The sequence below is a fragment of the Poromitra crassiceps genome, assembly GCF_964638095.1.
Source record: "Poromitra crassiceps genome assembly, chromosome: 13".
NCBI classification, from domain to species: Eukaryota; Metazoa; Chordata; class Actinopteri; order Beryciformes; family Melamphaidae; genus Poromitra; species Poromitra crassiceps.
The window spans coordinates 13,081,684-13,101,605 of record NC_139644.1 but is presented as its reverse complement, the minus strand read 5'-3'; the positions used below and the strand labels follow the sequence as shown (position 1 = coordinate 13,101,605).

Sequence of the window (19,922 nt, the reverse complement as noted above, 5' to 3'; positions counted from 1 at the left end):
TCTCCTGAAGGTGTGGGAGGGACGGCTCCTCCACCGTTCAAGTGCTGATTTGCTGTTACATTCTTACTTGGGTTTGAAAAGTCTCCAGTTGTCGTTTCTCTCCTCTCTTTCCTGTCCTTGGTATTTGTCATTTGCTGTTGTTCAAGTGGTCAGTCTGCTCCTGCTGCGACTCCGAGGTGGTCCTGCTCTTGGGCACCGCCTCCATGGGAGACGACGGGACGCTCCGGTTGGACTCTGTTATAAGCATTGTCCGCCTGTCCCGCCCCGGCTTTTCACACTTGGTCACCCGGAACCTGCCCACAACCAGGACGGTGACCTCTCCATGGTGGCTGCGGCAGTTCTTATGGCCGCCCGGACCCCCGATGGTGTGCGGGTGGTTGCAGGTGTGCTTGCCGGTGCCCACAGGAGTCAGCGGAGGAGCCTGGCTGGTGGGGGAGGTGGGAGTGAGCGGAGGGCCATCTGAGTCAGTGCTGTTCTCATGAACCATGGCTTTGAGGGCGTCCAAGTTTGCTTCATTTGTCATGATGGAGCGGACAATCTGCCCCACGGTGTCATTGTCACTTGGGGTGTCATTCAGATCTGCGCCCACCTCCATGTCATACTCGGCCTTCTCCTCGGCTCCGTCCTGGGCCTCGGTGGTGCAGCGGTAGCCCCTCTTCTTCAGCATGTGGCAGATGAGCACGCCCAGCAGGCCCAGCAGGAAGAAGACAGGTAACAGGATGTACTGCGTGTAGTCCTCCTCCGTCGCTCCCGGAGTTGAGACGTTTGAATTCGCCATGGATGGTCCAGGCTGCAGCTGTCCGCTTAACGCACAGAGCCATTGTGACATCATCAGTGATTCATCACTCACTGAAGACTCACTGATGACATCATCACTGACATCACTTATAACATCATCACTGATGACATCACAATTGCTCGAGTGACATATCACTGATGACATCATCACCGAAGACATCACAATTGCACAGTGTCATCAGTGTGATATCATTGTGACCGGTTCAGCCAGGACCAGCAAACTCTGAGTGATGTCACTCGAGCAATTGTGATGTCATCAGTGAGTGATGTCACACGACCTTTGAGCCACCTTCCCTCCTGTGCTCCATTGCTCCGATCACCTCCTTTAGTGTACTGGTTTACGTCACTGGGTATATGGAAACTTGATCTTGTAATCAAGCCTTAAATTTGAACCATTTAGAAACAAGCATTTATTTGTTTCTGATGGTCTTGGTATAGACCTTATTCGCTAACCCTGGACGCACCATATTGTTGACATACCGTCCTGCACGCACACAGCGCTGCAGCTGACAACTAGTAACAGCCTTATTGTCGTTTCTGTTCCATTACAAAATAGCGATGGTAATGACAGCAATAAAAAAAACCACAGTTGTTGTTTGTATGCTGCCGTTAATGCCTGTAATAAATAAACAAAAGAACGAGGTGAACAGACTTTGCTGTGAGGAGCTGTCAGAAAGTTTCACCTGTCTCTCCCAACTATCCACACATCTCCTGTGCTGCTGACGTATCCCCAGTCTCGCTCCCTTCACGTCTGTGGACGGTAGAGATAGAAACAAACCACGGGGACTTTATTGCTGTCATTACTACAGCCATGTGTAACGCAGGTCACCATTCGAACACAATTGGAACGATACAGGTAACGCTAACAGCGGCTAGCTTCCTCTAAACGCTGCTCCACATAGGCTGTCACTTAAAAGCTGCAGCGCTATGTCAACAATATGGCGGCGGTGGGCGTGCCAGTACGTGAATGACGTCAATCGAATAAGGTCTATTGTTGTTCATGTGTCTTGTTGTTCTCCTAAGAAGATTGTATTATTCTCTAGAGGTACATCAAATCATGTGTAGGCCTATTGCTAAATTGAAAGCCACCATAGGAAGCAAATATCAGTGGAACCACTTGTAGACCATCATCATGTTTTCTAGATATAATACCTGATAGATTACGCTAATGTAAGAGGTTACTGTATGTCCTATTATCTCAAAATAAATCTCCAGTCCCTGTAACTTTATCTAAGCATGGTGAACTTGTGTGGTGTTCATTCCACTTAAAAACATGGAATTGAGCATCAGTCACACTGATGTACGTACAAATGTGTCATTGTGGATCTACAGACAAAGCTCACTTGACTGTTAGCCTAAAATCAAAAGGTGAGGCCCCTAAACGTTATAACTTACCTGAATACAAACAGCTACTGTCTTCTTTTATGACACAACTGAAAACCTTTTAACTGCTAACATGATTTTGATATTTTATTGATTTGTTTGTAGTTCAATTCATTTTTTTTTTTTTTTACATTTTCATTTGCTGCATGCATTTTTGACTTGCTTTTTGTTTGGTTATTCTATGTAAAGCAAGCACTTTGTTTTGAAAAGTGCTAACAAACTTTATTATACGATCAATCACCATTATTATGGAAATGGTCAATAATACAAAGACCTTCTGGGTCTAATCCAATCCTTAAGTGAAACTTACAAAATATCTGCCTGTTCTGTCACTATGAATGCATTTCTGTTATTATATTCACAAACTGACATTTATTAATCATTAACGAACGATTAACTACTCTACTGATGGAACTGACCGACTAATCAGTAACTAACGAGCTGACATTTAGTAATCATTAAGTAATGATTAACTACTCTACTCAGGATCTTAGATACTAATCATTAACTAATGACTACCTACTCATTAACTATGATTAATTAATGATTGACTAATGACAAATTATACATTAACTACTCATTAACTAACTATTAGTTAATGATTAGTTTACTAGTAACTACTACCGTATTTGTGTACGTTATTGTAAAGTGTTACCGGGTAGACTTACTTCCAATAGAACATGAAAAGGGCATAGTTCAAAGCATTAAGAGAGAATGAACCTGAAATTTAACATTTTTTTATTCTGCTTAGCAGTCTGCTTTTACATACAATTCAGAGCATTACATTTTAATGAAACAATGTTAATATCAGGCAACAATTTCATTCAGTATGGAACCAAAACAACTATACACACAGTAGTTTAATATCTACATACTTAGATGTAACTGTGAGCAATTTAATCAAAAAGACAAATACAACAGTGCGAGACAAAGTAAATTCTGCACTTTAACATATATCTTACTATTGCATATCAGCATGTTATATGTTGGTTTTACGCTCATAATCTCATGTCAGAAAAATCCTCACAGTATATTACTGTATGTACATGGAAGTGGATGAGTGATTTCACTGACATTTAATATTGTATTTTGTTTAAGAACAATAATGAAGGCACATATCTTACAGTATTTCTCTACAAATGAAACTCCATTATTACATTGCAGTTGAAAAAATAGTTCATGGTTTCATTAGAATCCCTTTTGACTCGCAAACAAAGTGCAAAATGTAATATCAAAACATCTAGGCCAATTGCAAAATAGAAACCGGTTCCAAAAGTTCGAGTTTAAAGAAAGCAGCACCAATAATAACAAAAAATAATATCACAAAAAAGATGTCACCTCATTTTACCAATGTCTTTTTGACCATAACTGCTAGCGGATTTCAATATTACATCTTCATCAGAGCATAAAGACAAATAAGTCAACAATTTATATTAGATACTGTACAAATCAGTGCAACAAGCTGGAGCCACTTACAAAGAAGTGTATAATATATACAGTGCAAAATAAGACTCAATGAGATACCACATACATAAATTGTGATACCTGAATAGTACACATCGGTCAGTAGAAAGAAATCCAATGTACTACACAGACTATTTACACATATGAATACACATACATACAAACATAACACATCTGTGCAAGACAAAAATATATATGCCTCCACATAAATCATTAAAATCAGAAGATAATAAAGATAACTAAGCCCCAAAGAGCAACTAAATCATATCATAAGCTATTTAAATGCAATCTCATATGCTGTGCTATGCTGTACTTGCAGAACAATACATTATTAATACCATATCAGGCAGTTTTAGTCACCCCTTTTATTTGCTTCTTGAACATTTAAAATTAGAAACCAACTGTTCTCTGCCTAAGTAATGAGATGCAGATATTAGGTTGATAGTTATATACAGTACATCAAGACCAGAGGTGGGCAACTGGCGGCCCTCAGTGTGGCCCCTGGGTCAATTTCCAACAAAAAACAAACAAAAACAAGGCGGAGGTTTTTGGTTAGGTTAGGTTAGGTTAGACCAGTGGTCCCCAACCACTGAGCCGCGGACCGGTACCGGGCCGCAACGCATTTGGTACCGGGGCGAGCCGGTCCCCCCCCCCCCCCCAAAAAAAGATTAAATAAACATAGGCTATAATATTATAGGCTGAGTGTGGTAGTTGAAACATAGTTTCAAGTTGATGTTTATTTATGTTTGTAGTTAAAACAAAAACATAAATACTGTATAGGCTACATACAGTACAACACAAAAGGCTGTTATTTACCCTTTGTCGCCACCTGGTGAGCAAATATTTATGTAAATAAAACCATTAAAATTGACAACCGGTCCGTGACTTTTTTTCCATGTATCTATCTACCAGTCCTTGGCACAAAAAAGGTTGGGAACCCCTGGGTTAAACCACCAAAATCGGTGTTTTTATTTTACTGTACAACCCAGAACATGGTGCTAATGGCGTTAGCATTGTCCATCCACATACTGTTTAAAGGACGGCTTTCCCGCGGGGAATATGAATATATATAAAATCTCACACCCCTAAGGTTTTCGAATCCGTTGAAATTTTTGAAATTGGTTGTTCACAGCTATCAACTAAAATCCACTCTGTGTGTGTGTGGGGGGGGGGGGGGGGGGGGGATGTGGAGGGGAGGGGCGGGTGCGGGGACCCGAAATCCTACACTTCCCACAATGCACTGAGCTCGCGTGGCCTTTGAGTCCAAAGTTTCTGGTGTCATCTGAATGGAAGAATTACTAAATTTTAATATGAAAAATATAAATGTTGGTATAATAAACTTTGCTTACCAGTCCTTTTCATCAAATTAGTACCGTAGCTATATTTGGGAGTGATTATGTTACAGTAGGCTACTGGTGGAAGTGCACGGTCACAATCTGGCCCTCTGGTAGCGAGACATTTTGTGTGTGGCCCTCTCTATCATCAAAGTTGCCCAGCCCTGATCAAGACCATTGTTGAAGGGCAAAACTAACTTTTTGGAATGATATATGATACAACAGGTCCATTGAATGTAAACCCCAAGTAGAATGTGATGTTTTCATTACCATGGGGCACTGAAGGTGCATAAAGAGCGGGGATACTGAACTTCTTTTTCTGAGGACCCTCAAGGTACACTGTTCCATCTTCAGTCCAACCAGAGACACGTTTCAACATCTTAGCAATCTCTGGCATTTTCCATGCTTCTCCCCTGTGCCATTTCATTCGTTTCTCAGAGACGGAGAGCGCCTTTGTGATTGTTTCAATCTTGCTCTTGTGGACAATTTTGTTCAAGCCACTCCCATTACTCAGAAAGAAATGGGTGTAAATCCTTCTCTTTCGCTGAGGAATGTCCTTCATCTTGGTCCAGTAGCCTTTTTTCAGATGTTCAACAGCCAACTGCACAATTTCATATTTGGCTTCTTTCTCACTCTTACTGTCATGATCTTCTGGCCAAAACAGCAAGGTAAGCAAGAACAGGGCACTAGGAGAACATCTCTTCTTTTCAGGGAATTGATGACTAAGTGTCTGTAGATCTTTGAGGGCAGCTACGTTTAGACACTGAGGCGATAGGCAATTCAAAGCAACATTGGTCACTATGTAATTAACTATATCAGTTTGACCAAAGTTGGCCCTTAATGGATTGCTGGGGTAGAGCGAGAGGATGCTCTCAAGAAGCCCTACTGGATCCTTTTCTTTCGGGTCAGTCAGTTTGGAGAGGATGGAGGTTATATTTCCCCCACCAAGGTAATGAATAAGCATGCGTTTCATGAAAGGAGTTAAAGTGGCTGGGTTTGACTGACAGTACTTCAGAGGTGCACAAGCTTCACTGAAGTACTTCCCATATTCAGATGATTTTTTCATCAACCATGACAGTGGATTGCTTATCTTCATCTCAGGACCATCAGTGGTCTCTCCATCTGCACCGATGTCTGTCTGGAAATCTGTCTGGAAGTAACTGAGGTCCTCTGAGATCCATTCTAAGGCTTCTAACAGTGTCTTCTGAAGTTTTTTCAAACGGTCATGAAAGGACTCCCAGGGTTCTTTAACTTCCTCAGGAATGTAATCTGTTAGCAGGTACTTCATACATTCTGAATGGCCATCGGTTTGGTTTGAAAACACTTGCAATGCTAAAATCAGTTTGAGCAAGCTGCATCCTACCTCAACTTCAGCATAAAATCCTAAACTGTTCATCCTTTCCATGTCTGCAACAGCTGCTTTCTCGCATTCTTTAAAACACTCCATGGCTTTCAATGCAGTGTCTACAGCATCTGCTGTATTTTGGACAGTCTTTGGTACATTCTCAATGGCTTTGCACTTGGCTTGGAACCATTTTCTGTACACCTGGCCCTTTGTGTCTAGTATGTACGAGTTGTTTGGATTTTTTTTGGCTGCCATATCTGCCCAGTATTTTGCCTCTTCAAACTTTTCATAGGTATAGTGAAGGCGAGCAAGTTGTTGTGCAAAGAATGCATCTTCATGGAAACGTTCGTATGCTTCCTTAAGTAATGCGATTGCTTTTTCTGGGTTTTCAATTTTACGCACATGGTCAATCAGAAGAGAGAACAAACTATCAGATTCGTCACCTCTGGCTATCCTGGAACGTCTTAAGAAAAGTGCTCTCAAAAACGTCAGGTAATCCTCCTTTCCAAATCTGTGCTCAAAAAGCACATTCTCACAGAGCAGATTCATTGCTAAAGTACTTTGGCTCTTTTGGTCCCCCAGAAGCTGTCTGAGAATTTCCTTTGCAACGAGCGGATGGATGATTCTGATTGATTCAATGTGAGTCTTGTCATCTCGAAGGTGTAAGAAGACCAGTTCAGCTTGCTCACTCAGAGATTTCTCAAACGTATGCCGGCGAAACCTTTCCATGTGGAAGGTGAGTGCAAGCAGAGCTTCACAGTGGGATTGAGAGATAAAGGAGTTCTGAACATATGTATTCAGCAATGCCACATAGAGAATGAGGCGAGTGCCAACAGATTCATGATCAATGCCTTGGAGCAAGTGTTCCACAAATTGTTTAACGTAATCCACAATCGTTTCATGGTTGAATTCTTCACTCATCAAAACGAATGTCAAGATGAACTGAGGCTGGTAGCATTCCTCAAGTGTCTGTCGCTTTCCAGCGAACTTCCTCTTCTCCTGATCAGATAGTTTGTGAGTGACAGATACATTCTGTAATGGAGACTCCTTGCATCTCTTCTCTGGATTATTGGATCGTCTGCAGCTCAGCAAGATGAAACATGGGTTTCCGTACTGGATTCGCTTGGTGTGAATGGCAACCTCTAGCTCATTCCGTAGTTCATCAAGATATTCTTGGTCTGAATCTTCAATGAGGAGCAGCACAGGAAGACACTTCTGTGGATCTTTTTCTTCATATTCTCTGAGCTCAGCTGCGTGTTCTGCAACAACAGCAGGTGAGTATGAGGGCTTCACAACAGCACATCTTAGGTCTTTCCTGTTGTTCCACAGTACTTGTCTTGCCACAGTGCTTCCACCACTTCCTGGATGATGGTAGATGTTGATACTTCTCACAGTTCTCTGGTCGACATTCCATTTCAAAGCATCACTGAGAAGTTTTGAAGCATCATGATAAGCATCCCTTTCAATTATCTCTCCAATATAGCTGTTCTCAGCAAGCCAGAAATTCAACCAGGTCACCCTCGCTCCATGGTAGAACTGACATTCAATGTTAGCTTTCTCTGCATTGATGTAGTCTTTGCTCGTTTCATCACAATGATCGGTCGTCAGAATTTCGAGAGAAGGCATACTTTCCTCTACACGTGTTTCAAGGAGACATTGGCCTTTTACAAAGATGGGTAAGTGTTTGGTAGCACGTGAGGTTACTGGTTGGACTTGCTGCAATGTTGCATTAACGTGGCTCATTTTCATCCCAACAACACCGGAACGGTTCACCGTTTCTGTTCCACATGAGCCCTCAGCAAAGCTTTGCCACTTTTGAAAGTTTTCCTCAGATTCAGAGATGCAAATTATGTCATCATGGCCTTCCATATCAGTGAAAAACTCATCAAAGGTGCGCAAGAGTGGTTTCTCAACTGGTGATGTGAGAAGGAAAAGCACCAGGAATGTGCCTTTTGGCAAGATTTGTTTACAGATCAAGCAGACAGATTCCCTCAAGAGAGTCAATTTTGTCCTGATCCAAGCCATCTCATCACAGGGGGTTTCATTTCCTTTGTAATCAGTACGGCCATTACAAAAGATCCAGCTAGTTTGCTCAAACAGATGCAAATGGCTTTCGAATTCTTTGATGCTCATGTCACTGGATTTCCTATAGCTCTGCATGAAGTGCATGTTTGCAGCATGATGCTGAATGTATCTACTGCAAAGTCCTGATAGCTTTGAGTCTGGATCAAAGTCGAACACACAGAATATTTTCATGTTAAGTAGCCAGTCAATGTTGCAAAGGTCATCAGGAGTGAATTTGTTTGTGACAAGTATGTACCATTTATCCCTTTCAATGAATTTCTTTCCACTAGTCATAAGCATTGTGAGCTTCCGCCCAAGGTCTGGGCAGATGTCTGGTGTACTGAGGAACTGACAGTTCTCTGCTTCTTCTCTTTGAGCATCCCTGTCTTTGACTCGTTGGTAGAAATCAGAGTGGTCTTTCTCACTCACTGGCTCTGTTTTTGAACCCACCCGCCGAAGAATTGTTTCTTTCTCATGTTCTATTTTGTTAGCTGACTCTTTGAAGTTTGGCAGACGAACTGAATACACTTTGCTCTGAACAATACTTACTGATGGCACAATGTCAACCTCCACCACATATCTTTTTTCTGTACTTTCTCGATCCATCACTTCAATGAACCTAGGTGGCCGCACACACTGACGTACATGCTCCCTGTCAGAGAGAGAGAAACTCTTCTCAATGTGATCTAATGCATCTACATACATGTCCTTCTCTTGTATAGGAACACCAATTATTTCACCATGTGTGTAACCTGCATCATCTTTGCTGTCCATCACACCAAAGTGGATTGTGCCATTTGATCTGATATTCATACAGCCAGTCCCAAATTTAAGAACCTCTTTGGCAAATTTTGCTTGTAACCTTGTGCGGTCTAATGTAGCAGCTATAGCAAAAGACTTGTATTCATGGCAAGGAGATATCAGATCAAAGGCACCAGATTCAGGTTGCAGGACCCTGTGCTTGACATATGTGAAATCAATGCCTTCTTTATCAAATGGTCGTGGTTTGCAGTCTTCCTTTGAAGTCAAAACACAGACAGACTGTTCTTGATCAGTTTGTTTCTCCTCTAAGACTCCTTGATCTGTCTCTGGAATCTGTGGTGGATGACTATCAGTTGTCACAGGAAGTTGTTGAACTGATTTCTTTTTTGGTCCTGACTCATTTTTTTGGTCACCAGTGGGCCTTTGCCTCTCCTGGGAGTTAATAAGATCATCTCTCTTTTTGATGATCAAATGAGCAGGCCCTGATTTCATACCAGTCTGTGTCTTCAAAAAGTCCTCAGTCAATTCAAGGAGGATTCGTCCATCTACCTCTTCCTCAAACAGTTTTTTGATGTACTGCTCCTTCACCCCAATAGTTTTTAGCCAGGAGCTTACTTGAGATTCAGTCCATTTCTCAGGCGGCTGCTTGAGTTCGTCACCTGTGTATGTAATGAGAAAAGAGACAAATAGTAGCTGTGATTGTAAATAATTTGATGATGGGACTATCAATCTACTTCAGTCACATAAAGGAGAATTTGTATATGTTTCAACCTACACCCTATTTTCCTAACTTTTTTGTGTCAAAGTGACTCATCTGAACATCAATTTCTGAATTTGTCCATTATTGAGCGAGATCACTTCAGTTGGCAGCTGCGCAACGGGCTGGAGTGGCAGTAGACGGGGTATACACAAAGCACCACTAAACAAGCTTGTTTTTGCAACTGACAGGCTCAGATTGTCATAAGAGAGAGCAAGAATGGACGCTTGTATTTACCTTCCACTTGATCCAAGTCTCACTCAAGTCTCATGAGACTTGCATTGTTGCAGGAAGTCAGCTGTGGAAACATGACTGAGATGATGCAGGAGGAGTTTGTTTGGTTTGGAGCACCGAAAGCATAGCTTCTTGTTATCTGTAAGTAATGGCTGAATATTTCGCTGATTTTGAGTATATGGAGAAGAGCTCCTTACAAATTACAAGCTTGTTTAGTGGACCTACATGGACTGTTAGCTATCGCCTGTCTGCCTCTACTCCAGCCTGTTGTGTGGCTGCCAGCTGAAGCGATCTAGCTCAACAATACAGGACCAAATTCAGAACTTGTTGTTCAGATGTGTCACAAAAGCCACTTCTTAACACATTCACTGCCAGCCGTTTTTCAAAACTGTAGTTAGCTTCTGCCAGAGGTTTTTTTTGAGGATTCTGGCTCATCTTTCAAGAGCCGAGGATTCGTTTGTGTTAGGATTTTGTGAACACACAATATCTCAAAAGAACTAATAGAATGTGTGCTTTCTCTGTCTAAAAGAGTAAGTTTGTAGAGTTAGTAGTTATGTAAGCATTAGCAGTTGAATACAGCATGGTTTCAGCATCTGTAAATTTATTCTGAGATAAACGGCTTTTTGTGAAATTCGATAGAACAGTCACTTTAACCATTCATTTTTGGCATCAGTAAGACGTCAGACATCTAAACAATAGTTTTGAACAGTAATTTCCTCCATAACAGCAGGAAACACCCCTTTCCTTCAAACTCCTCCCTCCGTGTGTGTTCTTCTTGGCTGCAGCGAGCGTGTCACAAGCTCGTTGCTGCTGCTGCTGTAACCTCGCGTCACCAGCTCACTGCTTTGCTGCTGCTGTGCCTGTCTGCCTGTCTGCCTGGCGGCCGCTGGGCAAGTCTGGATGGATGGGCTCGCTCGTTTGTTGGGGTTCTGAGAGCTTTGATGAAGCTTTTGCGATTCTGGTCTTATTTATGCTGCGTGTTTCAAAGTGTGTTCCACCCGTAATCTATTATGCAAATTTGCAAAACCCCACCGCCAGCTCCCAAGCGCGAAAGCGTTTTCGCCAATCCATTTTCATGAGAATGGCTTCCTGACACTGCTTTTTGCTTGCCTTCCTCTAGAATGGAGAGCACTGTCGCCACTTAGTGGGTCGGTGGAATGGGTTGTACACGTTCGGTCGCTCCAATATTTTTATAGGAGACGTGGGGGGCATTGATCCACGTAGCACCGTCAAAAATTTTTTTTTTTTTTTTTTGACGTCTCAACTCGTCATTGGCAGTGAACCGTTGGAATTTTTTTGACGAGTCAACTCGCCATTGGCAGTGAACGTGTTAACATGCAGTGGAATCCGGATTATAACCAGCTCCTAGCCGGTTGGCCTGCATGTTAAACAACAATTAGCCGGCTTATGCGCACTCCCGCGAGTGCGGATCATTTCCATCTCAACCCCAAGTATACGATCCGCATTATAGGAAAAGCAGCTGTTGTTTAACACTGGCAGCTCATGATCCAGATCATCTAGCTGTTATGTGTGAGTGGGCGGGTGGTGGCACTTTACAAACCATTAATGTCCCATCATTATTTTCATGAATGGACGTAGTGTTAGTTACGTGGCTGGATTATTTGGAAGAGAGCCAAATTAGGTGAGTAAACAACTAAAAGTTGAATCGTTTCTTTGTCCCTCATCTGCCAGTTTAAAAATGCAACAATGGAGATGATAAGCCTACTAGAGTTGTGCGATCTTGACCTCAGTCAGATCGTCAATCGCCACCCTTTGACATCACCAATACACGATGTCATCGTGCAAGCACATGGCTATACTGTATATTAATATGGATGTTAACGTCCATATTAATTAGCTTCAGCTGCGCTCTCGCTGTACTTTGCTAACTTAGCATCGATGCTAGCGGGACTTACCCAGCTATCGTCATTGCCTGCTTTTACTGCTGCTTGCTGGTAATGTTAATCCCATCATTCCCATGTCAGAAAAAGTCTTGAGATTTGTCGCTAACGTTAGTCTCTTCTGAGAAAAATTGTCTCCAGGAGGGTCTGAAAAGTTTTCTCGAGTTGGATGCAGCCAATTATTGTGTGAGGCAGCCAGGGGCGGACTGCATAATCAGGCACGTCGGGCAAATGCCCGGTGGCCTGGCCTGGCCTGGCCTGGCAAAAAAAAAAAAAAAAAAATTTGCAGGCCAGGCCACTCACTGAACAGCAGTCCAGGCGCCGCCTACTGGTTTACTAGTGGTTTTATTACTTTATTCAGGTTTAAAGTGGGTGCATCTCATTGTAAAATTGGACTTGGCCCAAATTGGGCTTCAAACGGCCCAAATTGGGCTTCAAATGGCCCAAATCTGGCTTCAAATGGCCCAAATCTGGCTTTAAACGACCCAAATTGGGCTTCAAACGGCCCAAATCTGGCTTCAAACGGCCCAAATTGGGCTTCAAACGGCCCAAATTGAGCTTCAAACGGCCCAAATTTTTCGCCGCTGCCCTTCGGACGCCGGCACGCGCATCGGCCCGTATCGGCCCGGCCTGCTTGGTATCTAATGCCCGGCCTGAATTATGATCCCAGTCCGCCCCTGGAGGCAGCCATTTGAGGCAGCCAGTGTTGTGTGACTGTGAGCGTCCAGTGTTGTGTGACTGTGACAGCCTATATCGAGACATAGGCCTAGCCTAACTTTTGTGGGGAGAAATAAATTGAAAACTAGTCAGATATGACTTGAATGCCACTTGTAAAATAAATCACACACAGTGATAGACGACGGTGCGACCACTATTTTGACTGGGCGGCTTTATGTAACAAGGCAAGCGCTCATTTTTGGCACATTGCCACCCCTCGTTATTGCCTGAATGGTCGGAATGGAACCTCCGTTAAAACGGCATGTTTTTGAATGGAGTTTGGTTACAGATTCGGTAAAGCTGTTTCCATATCACATTTCTTGTTATCGATACATGCTACCGCACCCCCTCCCCCCGCCCACTGGCAGAGAGAATACGGACCATTTCCAGCTGTTTCTAAACACAGACTCCTCATGTCTAGAAAGGTAAAACCGGAAAATATCCTGCTCTGGCTAGCCAGACATGATCCAGACTTCATGTTTAGAAGAGGCTTTAACACATTGAGTGCCACAGCGCTTCAGTAAAATTGTCTGGAGCCTGTGCCAGATTCACTTCCATTCAGTTGAAAACAGCTATAGAATTTTTTCTATTATGGCTATATTAACGGGGCTGGACTTTAATGAAACATTGAACACTCCTGCTTCTTCCAAAGAAGAAATTTTGTTTCTAGACAGTTCCATTATGAAATGACAGCCTCTCAAAAAAGTGCACTTTCAAGGGTTTTCTGTCGTTTTTTTTTACTTTCCAAGATATAGTCCCTTTTATGAATACCTTTTGCACTCTAATTTCGAGCACATTCACTGACTCTGGCTGGTGTTTTCTGATGTGGTGGCGTGTGGTGTGGTTTCTGTGCAGCCTGTGTGCCACACACCCCTCTCCCCCAACCCCCCCCCCCCCCCCTCTCCACCCTCCACCTCTGAGCTGCGGGCTCCTCCCACACGCACAGAGTTTGTTTTCTCGACTCAGTTTTTGCCCCGGACAGATCCCAGCGCCCATCAAGGAAATGATGCGCGCTGGCAAACGCGACTGAACGAAAAGGCTTGGCCGTTCGGCTTCGGATGCTGGCTTTCTAGGAAATCGTGTGGAGATAGATAGAAGCATAAGAGCTCAGTTGTGAGCGCGGATGCAGCCGAGCCCACTCTCCGCTGTAGGCAGAGCAATATATACGGCTCTGGCAGAAAGCATGCATCGGTTTCCACGGCTTTCTCCGCTGTCTCCTGTACAAAGTAAAGGATCTGAGGTGGGTGGAGCAGCTCCTGTGACGATGTTTAAGGTGGCGCCGTGTGATCCCTTGAAGGGATTCATGCTCACTGGCTAGGTACGACCTTAAACAGCAGAATTATGGAATAATATGAATTATGATTTTAGGACGTCCACAGACGTCCTTGGCACTCCTCGTTACTTTTTTTTAGGACGTCCACAGACGTCCTTGGCACTCAATGTGTTAAGATACAACTAGAACGACCGCAATGCGGACTTATGCCTCCGCCATTAGTTCATTCTGGAGTCCAAATCGCCATTTGAGGCAAATTAAGAGATTCCGTCAAGGCGCTCCTGTGATGTTGCGTTACAGAGTTTGGAAATTGGGTGTGTGAGAGGTCACAGTGACCTTGAACTTTGACCACCAAAATGTAATCAGTTCATCCTTGAGTCCAAGTCGATGTTTGAGACAAGTTTGATTAAATTCCGTCAAGGCATTCCTGAGATATGGCGTTAACAAGCTTGAAAATGGCGTTCGAGAGCTCACCTTGACCTTTGACCTTTGACCACCAAAATCTAATCAGATCATCCTAGAGTCTAAGGCGATGTTTGAGGCAAATTTGATGAAATTCCGTCAAGGCATTCGTGAGATATCGCGTTAACAAGCTGGAAAATGGCGTTTGAGAGGTCACAGTGACCTTGACCTTTGACCAGCAAAATCTAATCAGTTCATCCTAGAGTCCAAGTCGATGTTTGAGACAAGTTTGATTAAATTCCGTCAAGGCATTCCTGAGATATCACGTTAACAAGCTTGAAAATGGCGTTTGAGAGGTCACAGTGACCTTGACCTTTGACTTTTGACCACCAAAATGTAATCAGTTCATCCTTGAGTCTAAGTAGATGTTTGAGGCAAATTAGATGAAATTCCGTCAAGGTATTCATGAGATATCGCGTTAACAAGCTGGAAAATGGCGTTTGAGAGGTCACAGTGACCTTGACCTTTGACTTTTGACCACCAAAATCTAATCAGTTCATCCTTGAGTCCAAGTCGATGTTTGAGACAAGTTTGATTAAATTCCGTCAAGGCATTCCTGAGATATCGCGTTAACAAGCTTGAAAATGGCATTCGAGAGGTCACAGTGACCTTGACCTTTGACCTTTGACCACCAAAATCTAATCAGATCATCTTTGAGTCTAAGTCGATGTTTGAGGCAAATTTGATGAAATTCCGTCCAGGCATTCCTCAGATATCGCGTTAACAAACATCGTACGGACGGACGGACGTACGTACGGACGGACAACCCGGATCCATAATGCCTCCGGCCTGGCTATCGCCGGCGGAGGCATAACAAGTTAGGAAAATAGGGTCCAGGTTGAAAAATACAGCAATTCTCCTTTAACTAAGTTAAAGCTATATTCAGTAGAATCAACCATGATACAATTACGTTGAATATACTTTGCCAGGTCTGGCAGACTCATGAAATTGCAGGTTTGCCTATAAATTACGTCATGAGATAATCTTTCATTAAAAATTTTAATTCTGCCCTGTTTTTCTGAATTAATGAGATAATTTTTCATGAAAAAAAAATCTGCCCTGTTTTTCTGAATTAATGAAATAATTATCTCATATAAATTCAGAAAAACAGGGCAGAATATTTTTTCATGAAAAATTATCTTATTAATTCAGAAAAACAGGGCTGTTTTTATTTCTCAAGTGAATGCAATACGCTTCCGTAGGCACAAGCTGAACTGACGCCTAACCGTTTATGCAAGAAGCCTTCTCTTTTCCTCTCAGCGCCTCCTCGAACCCACCCACAACGCTCGGCTTCAGCACGCGTGAATCCTGAACGATCGCTGAGCAAGGCGTGAGCGTGGCTTCGGAGTGGCACGGGTGGTGTGAACAAGGAAAACTTGTGCGTTCAGCGTAGGTTTTGCTTAGGTTGAGCGTTGCTTCGGCGTATAGTGTGAACGGGGCTAAGGCTTCAAATTTGTAGTTTTTACTATTTTCCTCCAGATGGAGCCATTTTCTCATATTTGGCATAGGAATCAATTACATGAAATTGATCCCTATGCCAAACATGAGGAACTACAAACCATAAATTTGCCTTTGTTACTGCAGAGTGTCCGGTGTTCCTGGCAAGACTGTTCTCTCTGCAGAGGCACAGCATTTATGGTAAATGCGAAACAGCGCGGTATCCATGGGGACCACATAATCATGTGTCAGTCTGCATGAAGAGAATACTTCTCTGGTAACCAAGTATCATAGCAAACATTAGCCAATCAACCTCAGAACTGACTGCGGCATTTGCGGAGGCCTCCACGGAGTCGCCGCACAGACCCCCCGCACCGTGAACACACCTCAACAACCATAAATTAACCTTAAACCTTAAAGTTGTTGATCAAAAAACAAAAACGGTGACTTTTACTTACCCATGATGCTTGTTTCTTTCTCCTTTGGACATACGGTGCTTTCACACTGGGGACCCGGGAGCGAAAGCGAGCACACTGCTACATGAAGCCTCCTTGGATGTTACAGGTGGTTACAGGTCAACTTGCCCATTTGATGGAGTGGATGAATGGATCAAATTACCTCTGGGGAAAAATAATATTACATAAAATAAAATGTTAGATTCATCCTGATCCTATTTTCAGATGATTAGGGCCATGCACATGTGAAAGAAAATATGAGTTCGGAGTTTAAAGTCGGAATTCTGAGAATAAAGAACAATTCTGACTTTGAACTCAGAATTCTGATTAGAATTATTTTTTCACGTGGCCCTAATCCTCTTCCGTAGAATACATCCTGTTTAATCAAACTTGAGGGGTTTTTGTTTGTTTTGTTTTCAATGGCCATATTTGGTCGGCTTACTGTAGCACTAAGAAAATGTCCACCATCAAAATAGAAATAGCCTACTATACATCCACTTAGCAACTTTAATTTCCATAAAATCTCAAGTTTTCTGTCCCTGATTGTGCATTGGAGTGCACTTTAGCAATGCTTCTGGAATGCACCGCCTGGCACGGAGCCCCTAGAGGCGGGATCAGGGATGGGCAGAATGACAGAATCCCTCCTATTAAGGGTGCATTCGGAAATAGCACTCCGAGCGGCCAGAGCGCACTCCAGCACAAACTGGACCGTTCGTAACTTTATTCAGAAAGAGCACGCTCTGCTTCTTTCTACACTCGCGCTCTCATTTTCGTGCAGAGCTCAGATTGGATTTCCGAACGCAACCCACCCTAGAATAATGGTCAGTGTCGTGTCGATGATTCTTTCAAAATCACTGAAATTCGCACATTATTTCAGTCAGTCCATATACTGCAGTGCTGCTGATCATACACACCAAGGCAATCACACCGAGAACAATTAGCTTTTATGCAGTTAGTTTGTTTCCCAAGACGATAACGGTAAGATTATTAAACGTTACAATATCCAGAGTCGATCATAAAAATAGCAAATTTGGATTTGCATTTCATAGAATCAAAAGTCAAGAATAACGACGTTACCTTGAACTGCATGCAGGTAACGTTTTCTCCCCTTTTTGGCGTGTTTTTTTGTTGTTGAGTAGAGAATCCAGATGCTTCTGTCTTTAGCTACAGTGTAGCCTACACAAACAAATAATTAGATGTCAGCCTCCTGCCTGCTGCTGAGCGCTGCTGCTGCTGCACATCTTCTGTATGAGGAAACCGTTCGCGTTTTACCCAAATCACTCCGTGTGTTTCGTTTCTGAGGAAATGTGACCCAGTGCAGTCTGGTCCCGTCAGCTGATAAAACCAGGAACAAGGTGTGTGTCCGCCCCCAGGCTACCCAGCGTCTATTGTGGGCGTTCCCAGACAACTCTATGAGTTGTGCCAAACAATGTTAATATCTCAAAAACTATACATCACATCCTTATATTTTGACATTCTGAGTGAGAGCAGAATTAGCTCAAGAGTTTGATGTGTAACACTTTACAATACTGTAACAAAAAAATTGGGTAGTTACTGAGGTACGAGTCAGGAACGAACCATTAGTTCATGATTAGTTCATTAGCCTAATAGTTAGGTAGTTCCTTAATGGTAGTTATGGTAAATGGTAAATGGCCTGCATTTATATAGCGCTTTTATCCAAAGTGCTTTACAGTCAGGAGGTACATTCACCCATTCACACACCGATGGCGGCAGGTTACCACGCAGGGTGCTGGCACACCAACGGGAGCAATTTGGGGTTCAGTATCTTGCCCAAGGACACTTCGACGTGCAGACTGGAGGAGCCGGGAATCGAACCACCGACCTCTTTTATCCAAAGCGATTAGTGGACGACCCGCTCTACCTCCTGAGCTACAGCCGGTACTGGTCCATTGGAGTGAATGGAGATGTCGGGACTCTTCTATCTAAATGGCTCTGATGGTAACTAATGGTCAGTTCTTAAGTAACTACCATTAAGGAACTACCTATTAACTATTCATGAACTAATCATTAACTATTCATAAACTAATGGTTAGTTCCTGACTAGTTCCTCAATAACTACCCATTTTTATTGTGCTTGCAGATAGGCAAGCACAATCTTATTTGTGTTACAGTATTGTAAAGTGTTACCGATGTATAATATATGCATGTCGTATTAAAGTTGTGTGAACTGTCGCCGTTTTTTAATTGTAAACACGGTCAGCCGGGCTAGTCAGAAGCTCAAACTCAGGCTCCATAGGGTTCCGCCGTTGCCACCCAGTGATGTGGTTTGTTTACCAAAATGCTGCTCGGCTGATCCCTCGTAATCGTATAGAACACTAGAAAAACATACTTACATGATTGTCCTTGACCCCTAGTCACAGACATGCATATGAGAGAGATAACAGTCTATCTGGTTTCAAGAAAAAACTCTCGGAACGGGACAAGCCCGTCTTTTATTGTCACACGAACACCACAACATGCATGCGGCCAGTGGCGGACTGCATAATCGGGCACGTCGGGCAAATGCCCGGTGGCCTGGCCTGGCCTGGCCTGGCAAAAAAAAAAAAAAAAGGCCAGGCCAGGCCACTCAGTGAACAGCAGGCCAGGCGCCGCCTACTGGTTTACTAGTGGTTTTATTACTTTATTCAGGTTTAAAGTGGGTGCATCTCATTGTAAAATTGGACTTGGCCCAAATTGGGCTTCAAATGGCCCAAATTGGGCTTCAAACGGCCCAAATCGGGCTTCAAACAGCCCAAATCTGGCTTTAAACGACCCAAATCTGGCTTCAAACGGCCCAAATTGGGCTTCAAACGCCCCAAATTGAGCTTCAAACGCCCCAAATTTTCCGCCGCCGCCCTTCGGACGCCGGCACACGCGTCGGCCCGTATCGGCCTGGCCTGCTTGGTATCTAATGCCCGGCCTGAATTATGATCCCAGTCCGCCCCTGCATGCGGCCACAACACGCTGACGGTGGCCGGTGAAAAGTGTCCTCTGCATTTAACCCATCCAGGCATGTCCTTTCCTCTGGGGGGCAGGCCAGGAGCAGTGGTCGCTTTCTCGTACAGCGCCCGGGGACCAACTTCGGATGTTGTCGTCACTGGTCGGATGACGATCTGATCTTCTGCATGTTTTTTAGTGGGGGGGTTATATACGGAGGAACCCCCTGGGGGAGCACGGGGAGAACATGCAAACTCCACACAGAGAGAAAGGCCCTTACGACGAGATACCCCACCTGGGCAGTGGGCACTGAAGATATGGGGGGGAACACAACCACAGCGCCCACAGTGTCCCAGGCGAGAATCGAACTCAGGACCTTCTGACTGTGAGGCGACAGCTCTACCACTGAGCCACCGTGCCCCTAGAGTGAGGTAGTTTGCTGCCATTTGCTGATGATGCCTGGTTGGCAGCAACACACTTGAACAAGTGAAAGAAGACATCACATAGTCCAGACGTACACAGGACCAAAACCACCGTGAGTTCCAGGTAGTGTTCAAAGTAGGGATGTATGGAACAAAGCCTAAACGCAGGAAAAAGTG

The 19,922-nt window shown here is 43.6% G+C and overlaps 2 protein-coding genes and 1 pseudogene across 3 annotated transcripts in view; all 3 read right to left on the bottom strand.

The window, feature by feature from the left end:
- gaa (alpha glucosidase) overlaps nt 1–17,589 on the bottom strand; it is a 30,076-nt gene extending 12,487 nt beyond the window's left edge. The window contains exons 1-3 of the mRNA XM_083649800.1: nt 17,464–17,589; nt 16,390–16,551; nt 9,766–9,809 (exon numbers count right to left, since the gene is read on the bottom strand). The gene's annotated coding sequence lies outside the window, so the exon portion shown is untranslated. The remainder of the gene's footprint in view (nt 1–9,765; nt 9,810–16,389; nt 16,552–17,463) is intronic.
- Nucleotides 128–778, bottom strand: LOC310788355 (RELT-like protein 1 pseudogene; annotated as a pseudogene). Its single transcript has one exon. The product of its transcript is annotated as an RELT-like protein 1 pseudogene (transcript).
- Nucleotides 2,938–9,071, bottom strand: LOC310788258 (sterile alpha motif domain-containing protein 9-like). Its single transcript, XM_083649799.1, has 2 exons — nt 9,030–9,071; nt 2,938–8,237 (listed from the first exon to the last, which is right to left on the bottom strand). Exon 2 carries the CDS (start codon nt 8,191–8,193, stop codon nt 5,173–5,175), a length of 3,021 nt encoding a protein of 1,006 aa, XP_083505925.1. The 5' UTR covers nt 8,194–8,237; nt 9,030–9,071; the 3' UTR covers nt 2,938–5,172.
- Nucleotides 17,590–19,922: the final 2,333 nt, after the last annotated feature.

Excerpts from the sequence above, each read along its gene's own strand:
- LOC310788258 (XM_083649799.1), bottom strand. The coding sequence starts at position 8,193 with ATGGAAGGCCATGATGACATAATTTGCATCTCTGAATCTGAGGAAAAC.